The sequence below is a fragment of the Euprymna scolopes genome, chromosome 9 (assembly GCF_053919585.1).
Source record: "Euprymna scolopes isolate OS-2025 chromosome 9, ASM5391958v1, whole genome shotgun sequence".
NCBI lineage: Eukaryota > Metazoa > Mollusca > Cephalopoda > Sepiida > Sepiolidae > Euprymna > Euprymna scolopes.
Genome location: NC_136490.1, coordinates 1,372,280 through 1,399,181, shown reverse-complemented (window position 1 = coordinate 1,399,181; position 26,902 = coordinate 1,372,280). Strand labels below are relative to the sequence as shown.

At 33.0% G+C, this 26,902-nt stretch overlaps 1 protein-coding gene across 38 annotated transcripts in view; it reads left to right on the top strand.

Moving 5' to 3' along the window:
* Positions 1 to 26,902, top strand: part of LOC145284419 (TBC1 domain family member 5-like) — a 331,181-nt gene that overhangs the window by 159,669 nt on the left and 144,610 nt on the right. For 19 of the 38 annotated variants that reach the window (XM_080133208.1, XM_080133193.1, XM_080133195.1 and 16 more), the window contains one exon: positions 16,947 to 17,065. The exons of 14 other annotated variants lie outside the window; for them this stretch is intronic. In XM_080133208.1, the coding sequence (XP_079989334.1) occupies positions 16,948 to 17,065 (118 nt within the window). In that variant the 5' untranslated portion in view covers position 16,947. Of the gene's footprint in view, positions 1 to 16,946; positions 17,066 to 22,738; positions 22,918 to 26,902 lie in introns of all 38 variants that reach the window. 5 more of the 38 variants (XM_080133201.1, XM_080133199.1, XM_080133202.1 and 2 more) reach the window with 1 other exon arrangement.

The following is a 26,902-nucleotide window of genomic DNA, read 5'->3' as shown; positions in this document are numbered from 1 at the left end:
AGATTGTAATATCAATTTGATTTGCGAACGGTCGTCATCTCTACATTTATTTTGAGCGAGTTTTTAAAAAAAAAAAACCTGGTTTCAAGTGTTTGTTTGTCTTTTTCGTATAACTAAAGCGTAACTTAATCGAATCAAATCAGCTCGCTGGCCTTCGTGGTCGGCACGTCTTGAAGGCAATCAGCTTTGATCAATGTGGAGAATACCCTCCGTATCAGTCAATTGCTTTTCATTTAAGAGCTCCCCCTTTTTGGGGGGAGCTTGGTTTCCCCAACAATGTGGGAAAACAAATAAATGAAACAGTGGAAAGCTGAACTGGCCTCCAGCCAGCGTTTATTTCTGCACCTGCATATCCACTTAGCAAGTTAACTTTTTGATTGACATGGCTAAATTTGAATGTTTTTCACTTCCTATGGCCTCAGGGCGTAGTAGGAAGATGTCACATTTTCTTTCATTTTCTTTTCCGCCTTTGTGTCACCTCATCACGGGTTCAAGCCTGCCTGACTACTTACTTTTTTCTTTTACACTTCCAAATATCCGGGCAACGCCGGGTACCTCGCTAGTGATTCTTATAAATCTAAATCTTATTATGGATTAATCCAAATAATCCATTTAATAATCGTACACTTCGAAGTTATCGTTTTATTGCAAGTCTTTTTTCCCCTTTGTTAGATGATGATGATGATGATGGCGGAGGGGAGTAATAATTATTGCAAGTCTTTCTAACAAAAAACAAAACAAAAACAAAGTAACACAAGGGAATGTACATGTGTGCTCATTTTGACAAGAATTTTAAACGTCAATAGATATGTGAGTGATTGGGATTATGCTACACTCAGGTTAGTTCTGTTCACCGAATGCTGATAACTTTAATGATGTTTCATCAAATAGTCACGAAAATGAAATAACACTTTTTTTATTTTTGTTTTAATTGTAGTAAACACAATTTTGCATTCAGTTTCAAGACATCATTTTATGTTTCTATGCATAAAATTTTAAGTAAATATTTTCAATATTTACTTTTGACAGTGCTTGATACCTAAGTAGAGCTATGTAGTAAAAATAAGAACAGCATTAGCGAACTACTGGGAGTTGAAATAAAGTTGATGATTACCTGGAAAATAGTATGGCAAGCCAACACCTGTATAAACCTAGACGACCCATGTAGACTATGTTTGAATGAGAAATTAACTATCCTAAACTTTAAAGAACTAAAATTTATTAAACTGCAGGAGTGAAAGATCAAACGTATGTATACACAAAATTAACTTTACCTTAGGATAACAGAAAACAAACTACTACTAATAATAACAACATTAACAAAAATGATAATTATAATGATGATTAATAAACAAATGAATAAAAAAGAATTCTAGTATAACATAAAATGTAAATAAACATTCAAATTAAAACTGATCACAAAGAAAAGAAGAAACTCACACTAAAACAACAAAGAAACAGGTGCGTGCCTGCATTGGCTACGCTAAATGGGTGTGTGAATAACTAATAATCTGATTGGCTGACTGGCAAATCCAGTACCATATATATTAGGTTGACAAGAAGGTTATTGCGTAATTTTAAATTTCGATTTCAAATGATGTATTTTCAAATAAGTTTTCATTATAATACCTTTACTTTATATATCATTTTAAAGCATATTTTTTCGCTTTGCTTAAATTACAGGCGTCTAAATTACAGTCGTTTAAATTACAGCCGTCTAAATTACAGTCGTTTAAATTACAGTCGTCTAAATTACAATCGTCTAAATTACAATCGTTTAAATTACAATCATTTAAATTATAATCGTTTAAATAATAATCGTTTAAATTACAGTCGTTTAAATTACAGTCGTTTAAATTACAGTCGTCTAAATTACAGTTGTTTAAATTACAGTTGTTTAAATTACAATCGTTTAAATTACAATTGTCTAAATTACAATCGTCTATATATATATATATATATATATATATATATATATATATATATATTATTCCTTAATTGGAATTCATTTTTTTTAGATGAGCATTATATATATTAATTTTATTTTTATTTCGGACTATTAGTCTCATCTTTATTAGTTGTTGTTGAAACCAATAAAAAAAGATCAAAAACAACAACTAATAAAGATGAGACTAATAGTCCGAAATAAAAATAAATTAATATACAATCGTCTAAATTACAATCGTCTAAGTTACAATTGTTTAAATTACAATTTTATCTTTTTTCAGAATGTTGAATATAAGATGGAGAAAAAGCAAATTCACACAATATTTTTATTTCAATTCAAACTAGGTCAGAAAGCCACTGAAACAGCTCATATCAATGAAGCGTTTTGCTCAGGAACCACTACTGAATGCATAGCAGAATGGTGGTTTAAGAAATTATGTGGCGGCGATAATAATCTTGAAGATGATAAGCATAGTGATCAGCCATCGGATGTTGGCAACAATCTATTAAGAGCCTTTGTCGAAGCCAATCACCGCACAACTGTTTGAGAACTTGCTTCTGAATTAGACGTAACATATACAATGATTTTCAACCAGTTCAGAGAGATTGGTAAGACAAAAAATGGATGCCTCACAAATTGAACAACAACCAAAAGAAACGCCGTTATGAAGTGTCATCTTTCCTTCTTCTATGCAACAAGAACAATCCATTTCTCAACCGGGTTTTAACTTGCAATAAAAATTTAGTTCTTTACAACAACCGGCAATGCTCAACTCAATGGCTAGATGCCGACAAAACTCCATGACACTTCCTGAAGCCAAAGTTGCACTAAAAGAAGGTTAATGCCGACTGTTTGGTGGTCTGCAACCGGTGTCATCCTTTACAGTTTTTAGAATGCAGGCAAAATCATTACGCACAGAAGTACTGTCAACAAATGGATGCATCAGAAACTTCTACAACAACACCCAGCATTAGTCAACTGAAAAGGCCCAATTCTTCTCCAAGACAATGCCCAACCGCACACTGCTAAACCAATCCTTCAAAAGTTGAACGAATTGGGCTACGAAACTCTGCCTTATCCGCCATACTCTCTAGACCTTTTACCTACCAACTACCACTTTTTAAAGCATCTTGAGAATTTTCTGCATGAGAAATGCTTCAAAACCTAAATAATATAAAAAACACCTTCAGTAACTTCATCGCCACCAACACACAAAATTTTTACATTACTGGCATAATTACTTTTGCCAGTGCAAAAATACTGTGTGTTTATTCTGATGGTGCTTATTTCGATCAATAAATTTTTGTTTGAGCTGAGATATGTTCATCTGAATTTAAAAGTTAAAAACCGCAAGAACTTTCTTGTTTACCTGATCTCTATAAAATAAAAAGATATATAACATGAAACAATAGGAATTCCATGCAATAATCTGACGAATCCTCATGTAGCTTCATTGCCGTGTGTGTGTGTGTGTATACGCACACACAGGTTGGCAGCAAGTTGTTATCGAGGCAAGTCTGGTTAAATTCGATAGAATTTTCTTTTTTATTTATTTTTCTGTTGATTTTCTTGATCTGCCGAGCATTTTAAAAATTTTTTCATTTTAATTTATTTATTGTATCTGTTTCGTAGCTCAAAATCAATCACTTAATTATTATATCAATCAGTGAATCTATTTTGCCCTTAACTCATCAGAAGAAATAGCAACAATCAATTCACCAAAAGGAAATAAAATGCGTTTGGACATGATTAAAAAAATCCAAAAATTGGAAGAGAAGCTGCAAAAAGATATTTTTCTTACATCACGCCATTTTGAATACAAAAGGTATAGCCAGCATATATATACATACACGTACTGGCTGTACCCGGAAAGGCATTGCTATGGCTTAGTTTGCTTAAATGGAACACACAAAAGACAAAATGTATGTTTGTTTGTTTTCAATATTTGTGGATACACAATATTTTGTGGTGCCCCTTTTTCTGTGCAGATGTAAAGATTGTCTGATTTTTTGACTGTAGAACATGCAACATATATTTGTGCATGTGAGAAGCAATCAGGGTGTAGAGTCGCACAAATGTAAAAATTGTCCCTGAGCCTTGTTAATGGTTATTGCAAACGCGAAATTAGAAAAGCCCATTCGAATGAACTGCCAACTTTTTCGAAGAAATAAGCTTTGCTTAAATCCCTTTCAGTCTCCTGATCTAATGTATTGAATATTTTTTGAAATACTTGTAAATAATAAAATTCACACAATACATGTATGGAAGTCACGCTGTCTTGTTTATTGGACAAGTTTCAAATGTGTTACGACAGGAAAAAAAACCGGTTGATTGGCAGATGACCTTGGGAAGATGAATAGTTTTTAAATTAAAATAATTTTTAAGACGTGAGTGAAAGGACTTACACAATTCCTGTATTACATAATATATTTGCTATGAAATAAGACGAACAGAAAATTTGATTGTCAAATTGTTAAAAGAATGACTATGAAACATTCAATGAATATTAACTAGTACTTCCTACTGACCGTAAAAACGCTTTGGATATTTCAAGATTTCAAGGTAGTTTTATTAAAATAGTCATATTTTACAAACCAAAGGACCTCTCAAAATCCCTAAAATACTACCATTTTGTCCAGAAATGAGCATTGCGAGGTGGGGTGGGGGTGGGGGTAAAAAATCTGATGCAAAATAGCCATTTCATACCGTTAGCATTTTTCTCATTACTTTGCTGAAACTCTTTAAATATATCATGTAGATTATTATTTATTAAAACTCTATAGTTAAATATTTAGAGATGCATAAAGAATCGGAATCTGTAATTTAGTATGGAATTGGTAATTGCATCGCAATCTGGGAGAAAATATTGGAATCGTTCCGTCACTAGTTAGTATATAAATGGTGGTACTTTGAGAACTTAAAGTGTTGGTGTATATATATTGTATAAATTATGCTACCACTAAATCTAGGTCTGAGTGACAAGTTCACCACATAAAAGTGCCTCCCTTGAGCCTTAAATTTAAATGAAAAGTCCCATCCTGAAAAACATCTCATTTAACCCTACCATTAGCCCTAAGTATGAATGGCACTCACTTCAAAATAAAAACTCTTCCATAACTCTATCACTAACCCTAAGTCTGAGTGGCAAGCTTCCTCATATACAAACCGTCTTAAAACCACACATAATCGTTAAAAAAAAAGAAGATAAAAAGACCCCACACCTCCTAAAAAAACGTACACTATTTTTCTCTCATAAAAAAATAAATTAACTGCTCTAAAACGCTAGAATTGCTTTGAAATGGTGGATTATTTTACATTAAATTTAAAGGTAAAACTAATCCCTCACACTGAAATAATTGCTTCTGTTTTTTTCTTTCTGCTAAGTTTTCAGAGTTTCACACTTTACTCCTAGCTGTAGTGCTAACCTGAAGTCCAAGTGGCAAGCCTCCTCCTACAAAGACCCTCTTAAAACACACATAATTGTGGATAAATTAAAAAAAAAAAAACTCACAGGATTTATTTCCCATTGAAAAACGTTAGAATGACCCTAAATCTAAAATTATTTTACATTAATTTTTATATTAAATTCATTTTTTTTTTCTGCCAAATTTTTCTGTGTGCTATATGTAATTGTCTAAAAAAGGGAGAATCACATATTTTGAGGAAGCAGATGGAATCAATTTAACAGGTGTTAATCTACAATAATACCAAAGAAATCTTGCAATATATTCATTTTTAACAATTCTAGTATTAGATTTCAGATTCTTGTGCATAAAATGCATTACAATTCAACTTTGAGTTCTGTAACTTTTTTTTTTTAAAATGGATACATAGAATTTTTATTGTATTGCAACATATTTATGTGCATTTACTGAAGATTACTTGGAAACCATTAATTTATGGAGATTTTCAGTGCTATGTTCAAATTCCTTGCACAAAAATACACTTATATGGTAAATTTAATTCATTAAATCTTGTGTTTTAACAAAGGTATGACATTTTTACTGAAAAAGTAGTATAAAAAATGTAACGAAACGCATATGGTCTTAAAGAGAGAAAAATATCCAAACGTGTGAGGCATGAAAATAGTCATAACTTCCTTAATTTTAGTCAGATTTCAAAAAAGATTTTTTTAAGCAATTTCAATTTTTTCATGTGTATTGCTATATTAACGCACACATTGAAAAATGAGTTTAAATGTTTGAGTTAATAGTAACGTTCTATTGAATAAAAATTTAATATAATTTCTACAGAATTACAATCCCAGGAGTTGCTGCTACATTCGATATTCAACTTTTTACAGATGGTCCAGTGGAGATATTTACACACTCCATTGCAAGTGTACATGCCTTATGAAATAATGTTCTATAATTTGGAAATACGACTTTTATAAATTATAAGCTTTAATTGATTTTAAACCGATAAGAATTATTTATTAAACCCAATTTTCAATCAACTGGAAATAATCTTCAAAATGGAGGATCATTAATCTCAGATCAAATGTACTTAAAGTGGATTATTGTTGATTTTGGATATAAATTTAAAAATGGAAACTAGAACACAAAACAAAATTGATCTGTTCTTATGTATCAATTGAAATGAATGGCTCTCGTCTTGGTGAGGCTCCATGTTTGGACAATCTTCTTGGTCTGACTTTTTCTCTTGATCTGAAATGGTACACGTACATCAAATCTGTGACCAAGGTCGCTAGAAAAATATTGAATCATTTTACTACTCCAGTAGATATCTCACTACCAATGCAATTCTCTACCTGTATAAGAGTCAAGTACATCCTAGGATGGAGTATTGTTGCCACATCTGGGCAGGAGCTGTTAGAAATATCTTATCCTGCAGAATAAGACTTTGTAGCCTCGTAGGGGATGCCCTTTTCTCTTCCCTGCAACCTCTTTTTCACAGAAGACATATTGCGAGCCTCTCTTCTATCATTATTTTCATGCCAAGTGTTCGTCTGAGCTCCAATCTATGGTCCCCACTTGCCTGACTTTCACGAAAAAGACTCATCTAGTTGAAACTACTATCAATAATTTCCCCTACTCATTTCTATACCGAAACCTAAATGTAGATTTCATGAATAAAGCTTCTTTCTTAGAACTGCATACCTGTGGAATTCTCTGTTTGCCTGCTTTCCAGCTGACTACTATATGGTCGTTTTCAAGTCCAATGTAAACAAATTCTTGATGAGATGTCCCCTTTAAATACTTTAATTTACCAAATTTCCAATATTAATGTTGTCCCATTGACTACCGTACATTTATTAACCCTCATCCTCGAGTGGCCTTCGGGCCTTGATAATTGGTGACTCCTTTGTAAAAAAAAAAACAAAAAAAAAATATGTAAGGAGTACAATCTAACCATTTAATGAAAAGTCTTGTGAATATTTGTTTGAAAATTATGCCATTAAAGAAATCTATAATGATAAGCATAGTTCTTGAAACATAATAGATGGATTTTGCAAATTACTTTATGGGAATCATTATTTTGAAAAAAATATTGTTAAGAATAGTAGAGAAGAAAATGAACAAGTTTTGCATTTCATATTTAAAGTAGAGCGAGAAATTCCCTTATACCTTTAACTAGTATCGTTTTCTTACTAAAAAGCTACATATGAAAATCTATTTTCTCAGTTACTTGCACAAATTGCTGGTATTTTAAAAATTATTTTCATTCAAATTTATTGAATTCTTTTTTTTAATATTTAATCCGATCAGCAGACTCTCTGTTGATTACAAATGTAATAGAATTTGAGGATATCTTTCTATCAATCAGAAATCCTCTTACAATTACTTGAATTATCAGCTTCAAATGTTTCATTGGGTAAATATGCTTTATTTCACTGTTTTTAAACTGTATGGATGCTCAAATATGGAATAATAATTCACACATCAGGGTTTATTGTTCAACAAAACAAACACTGAATATTTATTAGTTATGTTTTATTTATTCGTTTCATATAAAGAAACATACTACAAGGTGCCTTTAAAAAGCGTCCAGACTTTTTTGCATAGACATTTAAAATTATTGTAGACTCTTGAAAATTCAGTAGATTATTGCTATACATCTTATGAGATGACTTTGCAGTTCTATGATTTCATGTTCAAATGAACAGCTGCAGCAGGAATTGGAATACACCCTACTAAAGCCTGATTGTCACAGCTGGTGAATTTTAAAAATGCAATCTGGACATAAGGACACTTTAGAAGAACGATATGCAATAAAATTCTATTTTAAACTTGAAAAAAATGCCACGGAAACATATGGAATGCTTCAAACTGCTTTTGGACCATCTTGCATGAATCAAGCATTAGTTTTGAAGTGGCATAAGAGATTCAACGAAGGCAGGAAGTCTATAAGGGATGATGAGAGGTGGAGTAAGGAAATCAGAATACCAGAGTTGATTGGCAAAATAAAGAATTTCATGGATAAGGACCATCGTGTGCCTATAGAGACAATAAGTGCACAGTTTGATGTTAGTGGTGGAACTGTACACACAGTTATTCGTAAAGAATTGAAGATGCAGAAAATTTGCACAAAGTTTGTCTGAAGGGTTCTCAAAGAAGATCAGACTTTTTAACCAAAATGAACATCAAGATAGTTCCTCACCCTCCCTATTGTCCAGATCCTGCTCCCTGTGACTTTTGGTTATTCCCTAAGCTCAAGGAAAACCTTAGAGACTATTGGGAGATAATTATGAAAGAGGCTGTGATGAGGGACATTAACATGCTCACACAAGAGGACTTCCATGGGGCGTTCCAGAATTTGTTCGAACACTACAAAAATTGCATTGCATCCAGAGGAGATTACTTTGAAGGGGACTAGAGTTTCATGTGTGTACTATAAATAAAAATGCGCATATGAAAAAGTCTGAAAACTTATTTACGCACCTCGTACATAGGATACATATAATAACATATTAATGCTTTTGTTTCGCTTATGAGCTACTGTATTTTCATTCTGTTTTATAGTAGAAAAATACTGAAGATTTTGCAAGCCTCTTGAACATCTGGTTTAACTTTTACTAAACCAGGTGTGCCAAAATCTGATGAAAAAAAAAGTGAGAATTTGCTGCAATTTTTTAATAGATGTTACGGATGTGTATTCACATAAAAATTTCAGTTGTTCCTTTCAAAGTTTAGAAAATAGATGCTGTTAACTTACCTCAAAGTTACTTTTGTCAGTCCAAACAATTTTGAGGCAATCATTAGTGTAGTTAAAATTGAGTGTGACTGCAGTCAGGGAGGTGGGTTGCATGTGCGAACTCGAAACCCGAGCGATGGGACACAAGAAGGCAACAAATTATCAGGTTCGATCGCACATTAATTTGCATAAATGAGATAATATAAGGCCGGGAGTTAAGGTGTCTGATAGAGTCGAGCTGTTGAGTTCTCGAGAACCGGATGGAACGTGGTTAGAGCGGAGAGTGTTGCTGAGAATCCAGCCCAGGTTTTTTTTTTTTATTAGAATTAGATGTCAAATTTTCATGTTTTTTTGCAAATTCCAGTCGTTTTTTCTTGTTGGTCTGAAACAAGTATGGCTTCTTCCTTGCTTTGCATCCTTTTAATCCTTCTTCCTTGCTTTCTACTACTGATCGCAAAATGGTGGTAGAAACCTACCCAATAAATGTTACCGTGGCATTTATTGGGTGGGTTTCTACCAACATTTTGTTTTATTTATTATTTTGAAGTGATTATCGAGACTTCAAAGATGTAAAGAGACATTGCAGCAATTTTTTCTTGTTCTCCAGTAACATTCAATGTTACTTGTTTTTCGAACCAAATAAATATTTTACCTTAAATAAAAACACTAAAAACTTATCCAGATTTTGATAACATTTTTTTAAATTTATTTTTTGATAACTTTTTCGTACCTCTGTGGATTGTAATCTATATTTTTAAATATAAAAGCGAAAATGTGTGTATGTGTGTTTGTTTGTATGTATGTGTGTTTGTATATCTCGCAAAAACTTTCCACATGGGTCATGGATTTTCGCCAGATCGGTATCATTTTAAACTTCCAACCTTCGCCCGACAAATATCGAAAAATTGGCCAAAACCGTTAATTCCTTCACCTTGAAATCAGTAGTTTTCTACAGCAAAAACGGTCCTCTCATGACCACTTCGCTTCTACGCATGCGTCATACGACGTCGTAACCTGATTTACTTTAAATATTTGAAAAAGCGACACAATTTCGGCGACGTCGTCTTAGCTCAGTTGCTTAGAGCGCTGCCTCATTATCTAAACATTTTAGGGTTGAATCGTGGTGTGAGATGTCATTTCTTTTTTTTTTTTTTTTTTCGATTTTTAAATTTTAATATTGAAGCAGGGTTATTTAAGCCATTTTTCACGTGTTTTCAGATTTTTTAACGTTTGTTTTTCTGTTTTTTTTTACTTCGCTTATTAGGTTTTCATTAACACCCCCCACCCCCACCGGCTACACACACTCAAAAACACCCGGGCATCGCCGGGTACCCTCCCGCTAGTACAAACATATTTTTTTAAATTTATATTCCCCTGCTAAGAGTTTTCATTCAACTTTATTTTAGTCAAATAAACTTTACGATCTCGCTTATGTTTTGATCACTTATGATTCTGTTAACATTGTTGCTGATAATGATTTCTTCATGTTCGACAAATATGAAACTTGTTGCGATTTGAAATTTAAATATTTTATCCAATGTCCGAGCAATTTAAATTTAAAAAAAAATCTAAAAAATGTAAAAAAACATATTTTGAACTAGAAAAGCTAAATAAAAAATAAAAGAAAAAAGAAAACATTAGTTTCAGATTTGTCAAGAAAATTTTTCAATTAACTCTGCTTTAGGGATGAAGGTATTATCAGCTGCTGCTTGATTGGGTTATTATTTTTTAAAAATGTTTGTTATTTCCGGATATGGTAGCATTCTTGCTTTTCTCCTATCTAGACCAATTAAGTTTCCCAGTCCACAGCTACAACCAGCTGTGCTGTCTGCAACTCTCCCCACAGCATACAGGCGTCCGACAATTTTATTAAAAGTTTGGAGGACTGACGAATTCTACATCTTGTTTATAAGCCCCTCTCGCACCGACACATCCTTAAAAGTTCTGTCATGTAACCACGTGTTTGCTGTGTCGACCGTGCTTTTTTACTTTTTTCTTTTTCCTCTTCCTCTGCTATGACATCACCTTGCACCATGGCTTGATCATTTGCATATATCAAGATGCCGCGGCTGCTACATACATGTCAGCTGCATTCATTACAGATGTTATGGCAATATTGAAAGAATGCATAAGAATTCTCAGGTATGTGTAGAATAGTTGAGGTAGTAGGTCCAGTACACAGGAAAGGCCAAAGAAAACAATGATGAAAGTGATAAAAATGAACTTGAACGGTCGATCAAAAAGACTTTGCCAGACAGAGATAGGTTAGTTTGGAAATCAGTTTTTAAAAGCCATCTAATACATGCCAGCATATTAAACAGACATTAAATTGATGATGATGGTTTAGAGTCCAGAGATCCGATAACAAATATCCTTCCTTGAAATATTGCTAGTTAAAGATGATAGAAGTTTTAATAAAATTATTAATGAGGTGTATGGATGGGAAAAAGAGTTTCTTGATTTTCTTAATTTTCCCGGATATAAGTCCCATTAGTAATCTATGTGGGGAGTAAGGCTATACTAAAAATATAGTGGATGGACCTACCTACCTCCTTCAGTATTGGTGCACTTTTCCAAGGACAATGAGTATGGACAGAAGATCATTCCTTTCTTCATAGATTTCTTTTTCTGAGCTTAAATATGTCTAATTCATTTGGTTTAATTGTTTGACAGCCATTTTAATATTTAATTCTGAAACATTTACTATTGGAAGTGAACACAAGTTGCATTTTTTCCCTCATACCTGGAGAAAAATGTTTATTCATATCTTTGTATCACATGAAACCCTGCTTGACAGCATCGCCGGCAACTTCAACACTGTTCCCGTGAATAAAGATAAAAGAAAACACAAAAAACACCAACTAAGACAAATTCTGCAAATATTGATTGCACTGTGTGTGTGTGTGTGTGTGTGTGTGTGTGTGTGTGTGTGTGTGTGTGATGCCAGCAACCCTCTGAATGCTAAGATCCACATCTATGTGATCTGTTGAGGCTTCTTTGTCGTTTGTTGACATCAACTCATTTCGAACCGTAACTTGTATTTTACTGTGCCCAACTTGCAACTGTTGTCAACCATTGCAAACTCAAGACTCAAGAAGGCAAAATGGGCGTGAGCATTTGTGTATGTCCACGAAAGGCTTTTTGCATCAGGGTTCTCGCGTCGGTTAGATTCCACGAGAAGTTTTCACATATTTTCCAGATCATAATATCTCGCATTCGCAAACAGACATTGTCTCTAGCTTTTTTTTGGATCGAGTTAAACAAAATTCCCACCATGCCATTGTCTCCAGTGTTTGTTTGTTTCTTTTGTATGAATAAAGCGAAACTATTCGAATGCAACCGCCTCGCCTTCGGGCCATGTAGTATCTGTTCTGTAATTGGTCCTTGGTCAATGTAGGGGAAACCCTTCATATTGAGACAATTACTATTTATTTGCATACTGCCAGAGTGCCCTCTTTTTGTGAGAGCTGGCTATCCCCCCCCCCTACATTAAAAACAACCTTGTATCTATGTGTTTAATTTGCTTTCATGGGAGGTTTGAATGCTTTAGGCTTCCGGTCGTGTCATGGAGTAAAGAAGTCAGATTTTCTTTCACTTTCTTTTCCGCCTTCACGTCACGGGTTCAAGCCTGTCTGCCTACTACCACTTTTTTCTCAACATACACCTACAAACACCCGGGCAACGCCGGGCACCGAGGCTAGTCTAATACATAAAAGGCAAAATGGACAAAGCGTTTGTGTATGTTTGCGAAAGGCTTTTTGCGTTGGGGGTTCACATGTCGCTTCGATTCCGCAATAAGTTTTTGCATACTTCCCAGATCGTAATATCTCAGATTCGCAAACGGACACCGTTTCTTTCCTTTGTTTTGATCGAGTTAAAAAAATTCTCACCATGATGTCGTTTCGAGTGTTTGTTTGTCTTTTTTTGTATGATAAAGTGAAATTTATTGAACGCAAATAAAACAACAGAAAGCAGGAAACTTTCCTGGCCTCGGGTCAGGTTTAAAAGCAATGTTCATTTCTGCACATGCGTGGCGACTCCTATGATTCTTAAGTTAATTACTCATTGAATGCACTATCCTCTTTGGTCTAATGGTTAGTGAGGAAGACTAATTGCCCTACGTTTTCGAGTTCAATCCCACCTCTTTCTCCATCTTTTTAAAAAAAAATTTATTTCCTCCTTGTGCCAACATCCTCCATCTGAGCAACAGTTAATTTCCAACTCATTTAATTCACTATTCTCTTTGGCCTAATGGTTAGTGTGGAAAACTAATTACCCACCTCTCTCTCTCTCTCTCTTTTATTTTATTTTAACCACGTGGAAGTCCTTCTTAACATCGCTTCGTCCGTGTGCCAATATCCTCCACCCAGGCAACGCTGGGTACTCCCCACTAGCTTAATTTAATTTTCAACAGTTTAACTTTGATAGAATGTGCATCTACTGAAGTGATCAAATAACTGTTTCTTTTTAAATTTCCAACATTGAATCAATTTTATCTTTTGAAATTAAAAAAAAAGCAAACTTTTTACTTTGTATTCATATTATTCTAGATGAACACAATTGTTTATTGTCAGCATATTGATGTCAATGGCATTGCAGTGGAGAAGAAGAAAAATATGGACACATTTCTACAATTTCTCACATGATACAAGTCTGGGTTGACGTTTTTGCTGTAGTTTTTCTCTTTATTTAATTATATCTTTTCTTTTTATATCTTTTTCATTCTTTTTTTTATTCTGTTTTATTTCTTTTTTATTCTTTCATTTCTCCTTTTTCTTTTTTTTTTCTTCCTTTTATCCCTTTTTATACTTTTCCTTTTTTTCTTATGGCTTTTCGCTCAGTTTTTTTTGGTCTTATGACTGACTTTAATAACACAGGAAAATGAAGTGGGTGGGAGAGCACATCCATTATAATAATGACTATATATATCTTGTGTGTGTGTGTGTGCGATCATTATATATAACTTGTGATATTTTAGTTGCATCGAAAGAATATAAATCAAATATGACAAACAAAATTCATCCTGTCCTTAATCATTCAAAGGAAGATTTGTCATGTCACAAAATTTAATTCACCTATTGTCCTGTAAAAATTGTAATCTACAATATGTAGGGGAAACAGTGATGCCTCTAAATAAATGTCTTAATCTACATAGAACTAGTGCTAAGGGCTGTATCCATGTTATTAAACACTTTAAAGAAACCTGTAGTAAATTACCTTTTTCTATACAAATCATTGAACAATTTAAAGATAATGATATAATATTTTTAGTGCTGTTGATAATGATATACTTAAGATATGTTGAGCATCAGGAAGACGAAATAAGAAAACGAGAGTAATTTGCTCATAAAGTTTAAATATTAAAGTACAGAAAATAACCTACAAGATGATTAGGACATATGTAAATAGAAACAACAAAGAATCTGCCATTGCATGCAAGGAATTCTTAAAAAAAAAAAAAAGCTGAAGATATTGTAATAACCCAAATTTCTGAGTCTTTCAATTATATTAGAATACTTCTTAAACAAAAAATAAAGTATTGAAGGAAATAGCATCCAAAATATTATTACAACCAGATGTGACATAAGAAAGACGAATTCACTCAATTGGGTGAGATATATATAGGAAAGACGAATTCATTCAAGTGTATGTGATATATAGGAAATAAGAATTCATTCAATGGTATGAGTATACCATGGATATAATCGATATTAAATTATATAAGCCACCTGTTGAAGATATAAAAATAAACCCTGAAATTTCTGTGTAGTTTCTGTATGAAAATAAAGGATTTGATGATATAAATATTTAATAATCTAATAATCATGCAATCACTACCAACTGAACTAAAAATAAATGAACAACATCCAATAGTTCCATATAAACTAGGACAAACCATACGAAATAAGATTTTCAATTATAAAAACCAAAGGAGAATATATATATAAATAATATAAATATTCCTGAATGTGAATTACTTCCCTTTATGTAATAATGGGATAGGACATATAATTACAGGTAATCTAAAGATAGTTAAAAATTCTAAATTAAGAAAATTCCTTGGTAGAAAACCTAAATGCCCAAGTTGCACTAGATGTGTTACGGAAGCAAATAAAGCAATGGATAATTTTATCCATGGCAAAAAAATATAAAAGTATTACAGTCTATAGTTGACGTGTGAAAGAATAACATATTTGTAAATAAAAAGTTGAACGTTTTAAAAAATTTAAACATCCTAAAAAGCTAATTCTCTCTTTAAAAATTCATAAATACTTATGAACTTCAAATACTTAAAAAAAAAAAAAAAAAATACTTGTTCTACTTTCTATAAACCTAAAAATGTTTGTTCATTTTTTTTTCTAGGAAGGAGGTTCTTGAACATCAAATTTAGAAACATAATTGAGTTTATGCAATTGAATTTTTATGCTTGCTTTGGAAATCTTAGGAATGCCTGGTTGTCAAACGGCAATCTTGTTCAACTATGGCTTTCGCTTGGTCACTGTCAATTATCTTTGATTTGACAGAGCAAAGATCATCTTACTGAAAAATTTCCTTTTTAGATTTGAGCAAACTGCTTCATGGCACACCTGTTCTATAACAGCGTTCTCCCCATACTCATAACATATCTTTATACAGATTTCAGTAACTTTTTCTGTTCCTTTTCTGTAGTTCTCTGCTTAATCTTCCATTTTATGACCTGAAATAGAAACAAAAATATAAGAACTTATCTACTCATCTAAAATTCTATCCAGAACTTATCTATTTATCTAACTGACGTCAACATATTCGTTACACCAAATACAGGATTTGAAGAGTAGCAATATAAAATGATCTTTAGTAGGCCAGAAAGTCGACGTCCAAACTTTTTGTTCAAGTCAATATATAAAATGATTAACAAAACTGAACAGCTAGTTGTGAATGAGAATTCAGATATCTTCTTAGGCATTGTAAAGAGTGTGCGTATATTTGTGCTTATGAGTTTTTGCATGTTTCCTGTGTGTGCCACTTGTCTTCGATCCCGGGGTCGAGATGAGTATTTTTGAAGGCCGTTATCTCATACATTGAGTCTGAAAGAAAGCTGGAAAATTAAGAGAAAAACGTTGGTGTTTATTATGTGCAAAATGCAAAGGTGAATATTTCGGTGTTTGTGATTGGCTGAAAGAAACTGCTGATTGAGCTCTTGTCCAATTAAGAGTAAATACTTTTAAACAACATTTGCTGCTCCTACAATATATTCATGGCTGGAGATCTTTTTAATGTTTCACATTTGTGTTTTAGTGTTTAGAATTTCCAAGATCAGATGGGGATATCAATTGCAAAAAGTACAAGCGAAATTATAATGTATGAACTTCAATAAGAAATGTTTATAAACATTGAAGTGGGTCAATTTTTGTCAAGATCATCTTGAAGATAACTTCAGAGCAAATAAACTTTTAAATATTAATAAAAAATATCTCCCTCATTCTCTTGTTATTGCTCATTCCGTTGCTGCTGCTCACTTTTGCATTAATTTCTTTGGTGTGGCTCATTCCCATGCCCCCATTGTCGCTCATTCTCCAACTATCACCCATTCTGTCTATACCTCATTCTCTTGTTCATTTTCTAACCATCACTCATTCCCTTGCTCTCACTCATTCTCTTACAGGTAATCATTCTCCAACTATCGCTCATTCCCTCTTATTCTGCAGCTGTTATTCATCCTCCCACTATTACCCATTTTTTATACTGATCATTCTTACCATCCCTCCTTTAAACTTGTCCTTTATAATTAAAAAAAAAAAAAAGGCCGCAAATGAAAATTATTTCGTTTTTGTTTTGCATTTTTGTTTTCTTTTTCTTGTAGAATGGACTTAGCTGAAAGCATGATGCAACGTTTACGTGTCGGCGCAAAGACAAAGAATAGATTTTCCCCCACAAAAGAGGATATTTTAAATACGATTGAACACTTCAGAGAAAAGCCAGGTGAAGATACACTGAACTTTTTTCAACTTGCTTAACTCGCAAAGCGACTTTAAAAAAAAAAATTCAATACAAAAATTATTTTTTTGAATCATTTCTAATTGCAAAGCAGCAATTCTTAAACTTTCAATTTTCTCTCATCGTTTTTGTCTCAACTTTTGAGACATTTTATCTATTTGTATTTTTTGATATGCTTCACTGCTTCCGTTTGTATATTACTACTTCTGTCTCCGTATTTAAACCAATAAATAATCATGATCTGGATCCAACAGCAGAATCCACTCATCCATCAGTTTGCATGTGGAAATCTATGGACATGCAGACAGGTTAGGGTTAGAGTTTAAACACACGGCAAGCAGGAAGGAAGATTAATATATGGTAGTGGGATAGTGTTTTGTTATATTTCATTAAAAGTAATAAAATGGATAAGATATAGTTAAAATAATAAAAGTTTAAACCCCATTTTCTTTAATTAACTGTGGAAATTCCACAAATGACTAATTATTGGTATTAAATCTGGAAACCAGAATTCTCGCTTGAAAATTAGTTGTTACATTAAAAAAGAAGTAAAGTGCAGTGCTGTAGAAGTTATACTTGGCAATAATATTCTGGAAGTGACATGGGGTGGGTGGGAGGACTTAATAGATAGAGGGTGAAAGTGTTTGCTATCATCTTTATGTGAATATGTATTTGAGAGAGGCATTATTATTTTATATGCAAGAAGAAAGATTATATATAAGACTAGCAGGCCATCTGGCATTGCCTGATCGTAAAATATACATAAATATTTTAATTCATACAGAAACTGAGATGTGCATGCAACTATTATGTTTTTTCTAAACAGTTCACTTCTTGTAAGTAAAAAAAAATACTTGAGCTGAGATCGAAACCAAAACCTAAAGACAGTGAGTCAAGTATGATAACCATAAGGCCAGCTTGAAACAATCTTTAAAAAGTATTTTCAAACCTACTTATTTTTAATACATAATATTCTTAAACTTAATAAGTAATCTGCCACATGAATGATTCATGCATGCGCATTCATGAAGCAATTGACAGATAAAAATCTGATGACCCCCCCCCCCACGTACCAAATTTTCAATTTTGTCCCCTTGGCAGCCCTGTTTTCCAGATGAAAACCGTGCCTGAATATCCTATATACCAAATTTCAAGTCTTTAGGGAAAAATTTGTTGAGTATATAGGTTGAGAAGTGTCCTCACACACACACACTCTCATTTTTATATATATATATAGGTTATTTTTTTTTATCTTTGTTCATCGTAAACAAGACATATAGCCACTAAGACGTAATTGACTGCTGTGATAGAGGCCACATTTATATGAGGAGAACAACTTGAATGGGGAATCAAGCAACAAGATGTTTGTTAGCATTACACTTAAATTTCTGTATGTTTGGTTGATCAGGGAAGCAGGGAAAAGCAAGAATTCCAAAGGCAAGATGACTGAGAAAAGAAACTATTAAAGTAGGAAAATTTCTAGCATCTAAGGACCTTTACAAGTTTATTGAGAATCTGGTGAGTTGGGGGTATTCATGTTGAGGCACACGTGTTGTAAGCTCATCAAAGCACTTTCTGTGGAAGTACTTTTAAAACTAGCATAGGAATGGAAGTCTTTAGCAATATTTTAAAATGTTATCTTAGGTGTTATTTTCATATTACTTTATTTATAGCTTTCATCATCTGCCTTTTGTTGAAGTCAATAACCTTGTGAGAATGTCGACGTAAAAATCTTCAATAAACTAACAAAGATTTCTGCTCTCATCCTGTGTCTGATAACTTTTAAAATATTTTGTATCGAAAGTTCTTTCACCAGGAATTGAACTAACAACTTCACAATAGAATCTACTCAGGAATGTCCCTTAACCAACTCTTTTATCCCATAAACAACTAAGATAAAGATAACTGTTTGAAACATGTAAATAATAAAAATAAAAACATGTAAATAATAAGAAAACCTCATCTTGGAGAGATTTCAAAAAGCATTCCAACTCTATTGTATTTCACACTTTTTTTTTCGGTTTAAAATGAACAATTTCATGTTCATTGTTGTATTCTGTTGTGACATATTTTGCCATTGTCATTCTGTTATTGCTAATGTCAAAGCTTAAAGTTGTTAAAAAGAAATTATCAACACCATTTCAATTAATTTTGATATACAAAAAATAAACATAAAACTTTTGTAACTAAAGATGTGTATTTGTTTGGAAACAAATCAAATGCAACTAAACATGCCAGCATGTAAGTTGAATATAGTAAGTTTAGGCATTGTTGGATTTTGATATTTTTGGTGTTGCAATTCATTTAGGGAATCTTTAATCGTTATCTGATTCCAAGTTCTTTGATATGTTTATATTTTTATTGTTTCTATTCTTTTTGTTTGTATATAAAGCGATGTATTTTTTTCATCACCCATGGATGCAAATGATAAAATGTTTTTGACTTTTTAATTATAAGAACAAGACCATGGAAAAAAAAATCTTGGAATGTATTTCAAATTTGGCATTTTTTAATAGGTAAAATATTCGTAATTTATGAAATTGATTTAAAATCCCAGTTTTAAAACATAGACTTTTCTGTTATTTACTGTGTGGATTCATATTGAGGCACTCTTTAAAAAGTGCAAGACGTTTGGCCCCCAAATATTTCAAGACAATCTCAAACTTGCAAAAATTTGCCACATAGTTTACACATCTGAATTGTCATTCTATGGCATTAAGAACCGATAAAAATGTCATTCTGCAGCCGTAAAAACAAATCGCTACTAATCAAGGCCTAAAGAACACTTGAGCATAAAGTTTAATAGAAACTTCTTTGCAGTAGCAATGTAAATCGAGTTCTTGCTGTGAATGTTTTGAGGGGCGACTAATCAGAAATCGATGTTCAGTAAAGCATTTTTTGTGGACATAGCAATAAAGTAGGGAAACTAGCAACGTCTCTTCTGTGTGCAAAATGGGTTTTAGGGAACAGAAAAGATGTACTCTCTCAAAAGAATGCTCTGAACGGCACCTCCCCAGATCATCATCATCATCATCATCATCATCATCATCATGTATTAATTCAAAGATCCTATTGTTATCATTGGTTTCCCTGATTTTTTTCTAGTCAGAATTCTTTCTTGGAAGACATTGGAAGGTACCGCATGAAGGTTACCAACATTCTAAGTGAAAATGATTTTTATGGAATGTACTGGTTTTGAACTTTGAACAATCAAGTCGTCAGTCCATGCCGTTAAGATAATGGACTGACGACTTGATTGTTACTGTTGTTACCTCCCACCTCCGGCAATGGTACTTTGTCTGGTACTTTCTGGAACGGTAGATTTTTTCCAGCAACCTTAGTTTTTGATTTATGAAGGAAATGTGACAATTTCAAAGAATAGGTTCCTTGTAAAAGAATTTTTTTTTATATTGTCATTTCACGCCAAACATGAAAGAGAATCACTTGGTTGTGAGGGGCTACTATTTGGGATCAGATTTGCAGGGATATTTATGGATTGTGGGATGTTTGTTTACATTACACTTGAATTTCAGCATGTCAGCACAGTCAGGGAAGCAGGAGCCTGGGAGGGAGTTCCAAAGAGCAGTAATTTGAGGGGAAAAAGCTATTCGAGTAGAAGACTTTATGGCATCTAGGGATCTCTACAGTGTAGAGGTGGGATTTTGCTGCTTGTGTTTGTCGAAGGTATTGTCATCAAGGGGGTACTAATGCTCAGAGTTCGTCAGAGCACTTGCCATTGAAATACTTGTAAAAAAAAACACACACACACACACAAGGATGCCACATTTCAGTGATGGGACAGAGGTTGGAGTTTAGTTGATAGTTCAGGACCTATTAGGTTGGCGACTCTTTTTTTAACCCTGTCTAGGAGCGAGAGACTAGTGGCAAATGCACGAGTTCAGATATGGTAAGAATACTCTACGCATGGGCGAACCGTGGCCTTGTAGAAATACAGAATGCTTTCAGATGTGAGTAATGTTTTAGTACTCTAGAGAAAGCCCACCCTCTTCGCAGCAGCCCTAGCAATTGCCTTAATTTATTTGTTCCAATTCATGTTGTTTTTGAATGTTAACCCTGGGAGCTTGATGGAAGTACTTACAGGTAGTGCATCATTAGCCATGGCAATCAATGGAGGAGAATAGGAACGTATGTATCACATGTTATGAAGAATTAAACAGGATACAAATAATTGCAGACATCGTTTTCTTTACGATCAACTGAAGATGACACAAAAGAAAAAAGTGAGTTCACAATTAAAGATGAAATCTCTTAAAGAATTTCATTCAGGTTCGACTTGTCACTCCTCTGCTTCGTCTTGTGTTTTTTTGATGATAGATTCTTGTTTTGCTTTTCGCATGTAACGTTGACAATCACCGTTTCTAGAACAATTAACGAACAAGGGTTTAATTTTTTTATTCTGTAATTGTAAATTTTATTCAAAAGATTTTTTTAAATTCTAATTTTAATTTAGTTATTTGAATTGACTTTTTAAATCTCGCACTGCAAAGTTGATAGCAATAAAGCATCCGTGTGGAATTCTTTCATTTTCTTTTCATCAGAACAATCCAGAACAATTTTCACTTCCGACTCTAGTTTGCAATAGAAATCTATTGCTAATGGAAAGCAGTTAATATCGTTGAATAAAATACTATCACCAAATGTTTTGTTAAAGCAATACTTCAAGCTCTTTTTAAAAACTCTCTCATTTTGTAAGCAAAATGAATACATTTTGAAAGGAAGAAACAATGGGAATAAAACGTATGTAAAGTTCTCGACTTAGCTCCAATCTCTAGGTCCTCTTTCTAAGACATTCACAACAAGAACTCATCTTTTGCAACAAAACTCTTGTCTTCCTCTATAGCATCAAATAAGATTTCCATGAACATCTTCTTTTTTTTTTTCTTTTTTTTCAAGAATTTTCTTTACCATGGGAATTCTTCCTTGCAGGCTACATGATGTCTTCAAATCAAGTAATCAAATTTTGTTCATTTTCATTCATCATTTTTAATCCTCTCATACAATTCTTCTTCATTCAACTGATTATCCATCTCATTAACCCTCATTTTTGAATAACTTTTGGCCTTGATAAGTGGTGACTCACTAGAAAAAATGTATTAAAGACACTTGCAGAATTTGTTAGAATTGAGGATCTTTTGGTCACCTAAAGGTTCTCAACACATGTGACAGAACAGAACTAAATTTTGCATGAAGAGTCCTTAACATACCTGATGTGTAATGAGGGGAGGTGTCAAAATTACTACAGTTATGATTAATAAAGATTTTTTATCATCCATATCATCTAAGCTCAAATCTATGGTCATCCCCTCGCCAAACTTTCACAAAAAACAGTCATCTAGCTGAAACCACTATCAATAATTTCCCCTACTCTTTTCAATTTTTATTAATTTTCAACTTTATTTATTAGGATCAAAAAAAAAAATTCATTAACGTTTTCGTTTAATATTTTATTTTATTTTTAACTATTTTAGTTTTTGAAATATTTCATTTTAAATTTTCTTCCATACCAAAAAAAAAAAAAAATGTAAATTAAAGATAAATTGTATTTTTGTAATATGAATGAAGTAAAAAAAATTAATTATTGCTAATTAATTTATTCTTTATTGTTTTTAATTTTAATTTTTTTACTTTTTGTTTTAGATGGCCAACTCACTTGGTGTTTTTAATCATTTTCCTTCTTCGAATGATGAGAATGTTTCTTTCACTAACCAAATAGTGTGCGTTTGCCATGAACCATGCCTGGTTCTTATTTTGTTGCTGTCCCAGACGGCAATTTAAGCGTGTTTTTACAATTGATGTCCGTCAAAAATCTTCATTAGGTTGTTGATGCAGTTTTTATATTTTGGAATTTTTGAGAAAGGGATTTGTAATCCGTATTATTTGGATTTTATAAACTACAGTATCTCATTTTTCTTATATTCACGATGTTTTCGTGAGTTTGTCATGAATATTCTCAAGTTTTACTAGAAAATTTCCAAGTTCCAAATGATAGATTTGAAGAAAGTCAAAGGAAACAAATATAACTAAGATGAGCATAGTTATTGAAATAATCCAAATAATACGGATTCAGCTTTAATCTTTTTCTTTATTTGGTCATGGTGTCTCATCTATTTTCTGGTTTCTCTTTCTTTTTCCTTTTTATTTTGGGCATCTTATTTATTCCATTATTTTGACTCATTTTATGTATCTTTTTGCATTTGATAAACTTGTCTTTCCTTTCTGGTGAATCTTTGGACTTTGCATCCTCTGAATGTTCCCTCCATTCCAACCCAACTTTGTATAATTTATAAAATTAAATCTATTTCTCCGAGTTAGCCAGTGATAGCATTGCATTTGATAAATTGATATTTTATTCTATCTAGGCTTTTTTTTGCATTTGATAAATTGATATTTTATTCTCTCTAGCCTTTTTTTTGCATTTGATAAATTGATATTTTATTCTATCTAGGCTTTTTTTTGCATTTGATAAATTGATATTTTATTCTCTCTAGCCTTTTTTTTGCATTTGATAAATTGATACTTTTTCTATCTTGCATTTTCTTTTTCTTGTATGTTCTTTGCACGGATATAATGTATTTCATTTAAGTTTCTTTATGAAAATACTTATTCCAAATAAGAATATTGTTAAAATGAAGACATTTTTCCTCACTGACCTAAACAAAAGTGTGAGTTTATGCCCTCAGTAATAAAAATTTCCAATATTACTTTATTTCAACTATCAGATAAACAATTACATGTGCTTACCATAACTTATTAAACTATTTATTATTTAACATCAGTTTTAAGTAATAACATTTTATTTTGAGCAACAATGAAATGATACAAACAGCAGTACTATCATATCAATGTTTGATGCTTTCCTGTATCATCACGTGATTTACTTATTAAATATATTCTTTTTTCTATTCGCAACAAATCTACAACAGCTTCTTTGTGTATGTCCTCAAAAGTTTTAAATAGAATTGTTCATCCAGTTTAAATACAAACAAAACAATGACATATGCTTTAAAATATGCCGTGCACATGTGTCATTCTGCTTTTGACCTTAAATTTGACTGAGAAAGCTCATTGCATAGCACAGCAGTAAGCACATAAATTCATAGGCAAAGTTTGTGAGTTCAAACCTTAGCTGTGCATAGATATTTTTCTTTACCAACTCTACATTCATTTGGATTTAATTTCTTTTTTATGTTTCTAAATTTTGGAGATGAGGATTGACTATTTGGATTATTTGGACTAATTTTATCATCTTCAATGTTATTTGAACAACATGTTGGTCAATGCAACCTCCGACTTTCTTCAGATGTATCTTGTCAAACTGAGAAATCTTTCTGTTGAACTCATGAATCTGAATGGAATTTCAAACGGAATCCTTTATTTAATGCTTTCGTTCCTTCAGTCATGACTGGGTAGAAGTCCTAAGTAATTTGAAATTGTATTTTAAGTGTCACCCCTGTGAATTAAATAAAAGATTCCATTCGAAATTCCATGAAATCCAGCCAAAAGATTTCTGAGTATGGCACGACATATCTGAAGAAGGTCAGAAGTTACATTGATCGAAAATATCGCTCAAGATAAGAACAGTAGTCCGAAGAATCCAAATGATATGAATTTCTGTTTTTGTTATTATGATATGACATTTTTATATAGCAGTTTTTAGAGAGACAAAAATAGAAAAAGACAAATATTTAAGATTTTGAAAAATTATTAGATATTTATGTAATTTACTTGGAACTTTTCCGTTAGATTTTTTTTTTTTTTTTACACAGGCATCACCACATTATCAAGGCCAAGAGGCCACTCGAGGATAAGGGTTAAAGAGTGTACAGTAGAAATTGGACAATATAGTAATCAATTCGGTAAATTTGTTAACTTATATGGAATGGCTCATCATGAACTTCTTTACGTTAGACTTGAAGACAATCATATTGTACTCAGCCGAAAAGCAGGAAAACGGAAGACAATTCCACAGGCATGCAGTTCTAAGAAAGAAGCTTTGTTCATGGAATCTACGTTTAGGTTTAGGCACAGATAAAGAGTGGGAGAATTATTGATAGTGTTTTCAGCTAGACGAGTGTTTCTTGTGAAAGTTTGGCGAGGGGGGGGGACCATAGACTGAAGCTCAGTCAAACACTTTCCATGAAAATAATGATACATCAGAGACAAACTTGCAACATCTCTTCTGTGAGATAGAGGTTGTAGGGAAGAAAAAGGACATCTATGAGGCTACGAAGTCTATTTTGAACTCTATCAAGGCAGGGCAAGTCCTTTCTAGCAGCTCCTGTCCAGATGTGGCAACAGGATTCTATTCTTGGACGTACCTGGCTCTTATATAGATAGAGAATTGCATCAGTAGTGAGATATCTACTGGATCGATAGAAAGATTCCACCATTTTTCCAGCGGCCTTGGCAACAGATTTGATGTACATGTTCCATTTAAGATCAGGAGTAACGGTCAAGCCAAGAAGCTTGTCAAAACTTGAGGCCTCCTGAAAACGAGAGCCATTCATTTCAATTGATGCCAGATGTAGATCAGAGTGTTGATGATGTAAAGAGAGAAGCTTGGTTTTAGATGCATTAAAAGTAACCAACCACTCCTTTCCCCATTGTACTACGTGCTCAAGATCAGAGGAGAGAGAATCTGAGAGAACTTGGTCGTTTACTGTCTTAGATGTGCTACCATAAATGGTAGTGTCATCAGCATAAATGTCTACAAATGATGTAAGGATGTGATTTGGAAGATCATTAATGTAGATCAAGAAAAGAGTTGGGCCCAGGATGGACCCCTGAGGGACTCTAGCATTAATAATGTGAGCTTCTGATTTTTGCCCCTCAACTACTACTCTTATGAACCTATCAGAAAGAAATAATTTTATAATTGAGAAGACATTTCCAGCTATACCATAGCTAGAGATCTTGTGAAGTAAACCTTTATGCCATACCCTATCAAAGGCCTTAGATATGTCAAAAGCAATTGCCCTAGAAAAGTTGCCTCCGTCGAGAGATTTGCTAATCCTATGAGATATAACTGTAAGCATATCTGCTGTAGATCTAGCAGAACGGAAACCATATTGAATGTCACTAAGAAGGTTATTTTTGTTTAGAAGGTTGATTACTTCTGTATTTAACACAGATTTCAGTTACTTACTCATGACGCACAGGAGACTTATTGGCCTGTACTGAGAGGGGGATGAGTGATCACCTGAATTCTTAAATACAGGGCATACTGATGAGATTTTCCGGGTTGATGGTAAGCTATTGTCCTTAAGACAATGCTTAAACAGCTTTGTAAGCATGGGCGCTAGTTCTGGTTGAAGTTTTTTTAGTACTATGATTGGAATACCGTCAAGGCCTGTTGCTTTACTGGAATCAAGATTTTTGATTAGCTTGGGAACATCATGTACAGATATATGTATATCACATAGTGTGTTTTCTGATACAGGAGGAAATATTAGGGGTTGGCAGCCTTGGTCGCAAAGGGTAGAATTAGCTGCAAAGTTCTTGGCAAAGAGTTTGGCTTTGTATGATGCTGACGAGATTACCTCAGGTCCATTGATGACAGTTGGGATAGAGCCCACGCTTCTGTTCAGGATTCTGTTTGCTATTTGCCATCCTTTAATAAAAGTAAACACTGCCTCTTAATAATAACCTATTTCTAAGAACATGTTTATGCGATTACTGTAAATATCTTGGTAAAAAATAAGACATAGCAAGTCAATTATGGAAATTATCAATCTGTATATTCTGCAGAAAAAAAAACAAATGAAAAGCCAATTTATTTCATTGATTACATATTCTGTGTGG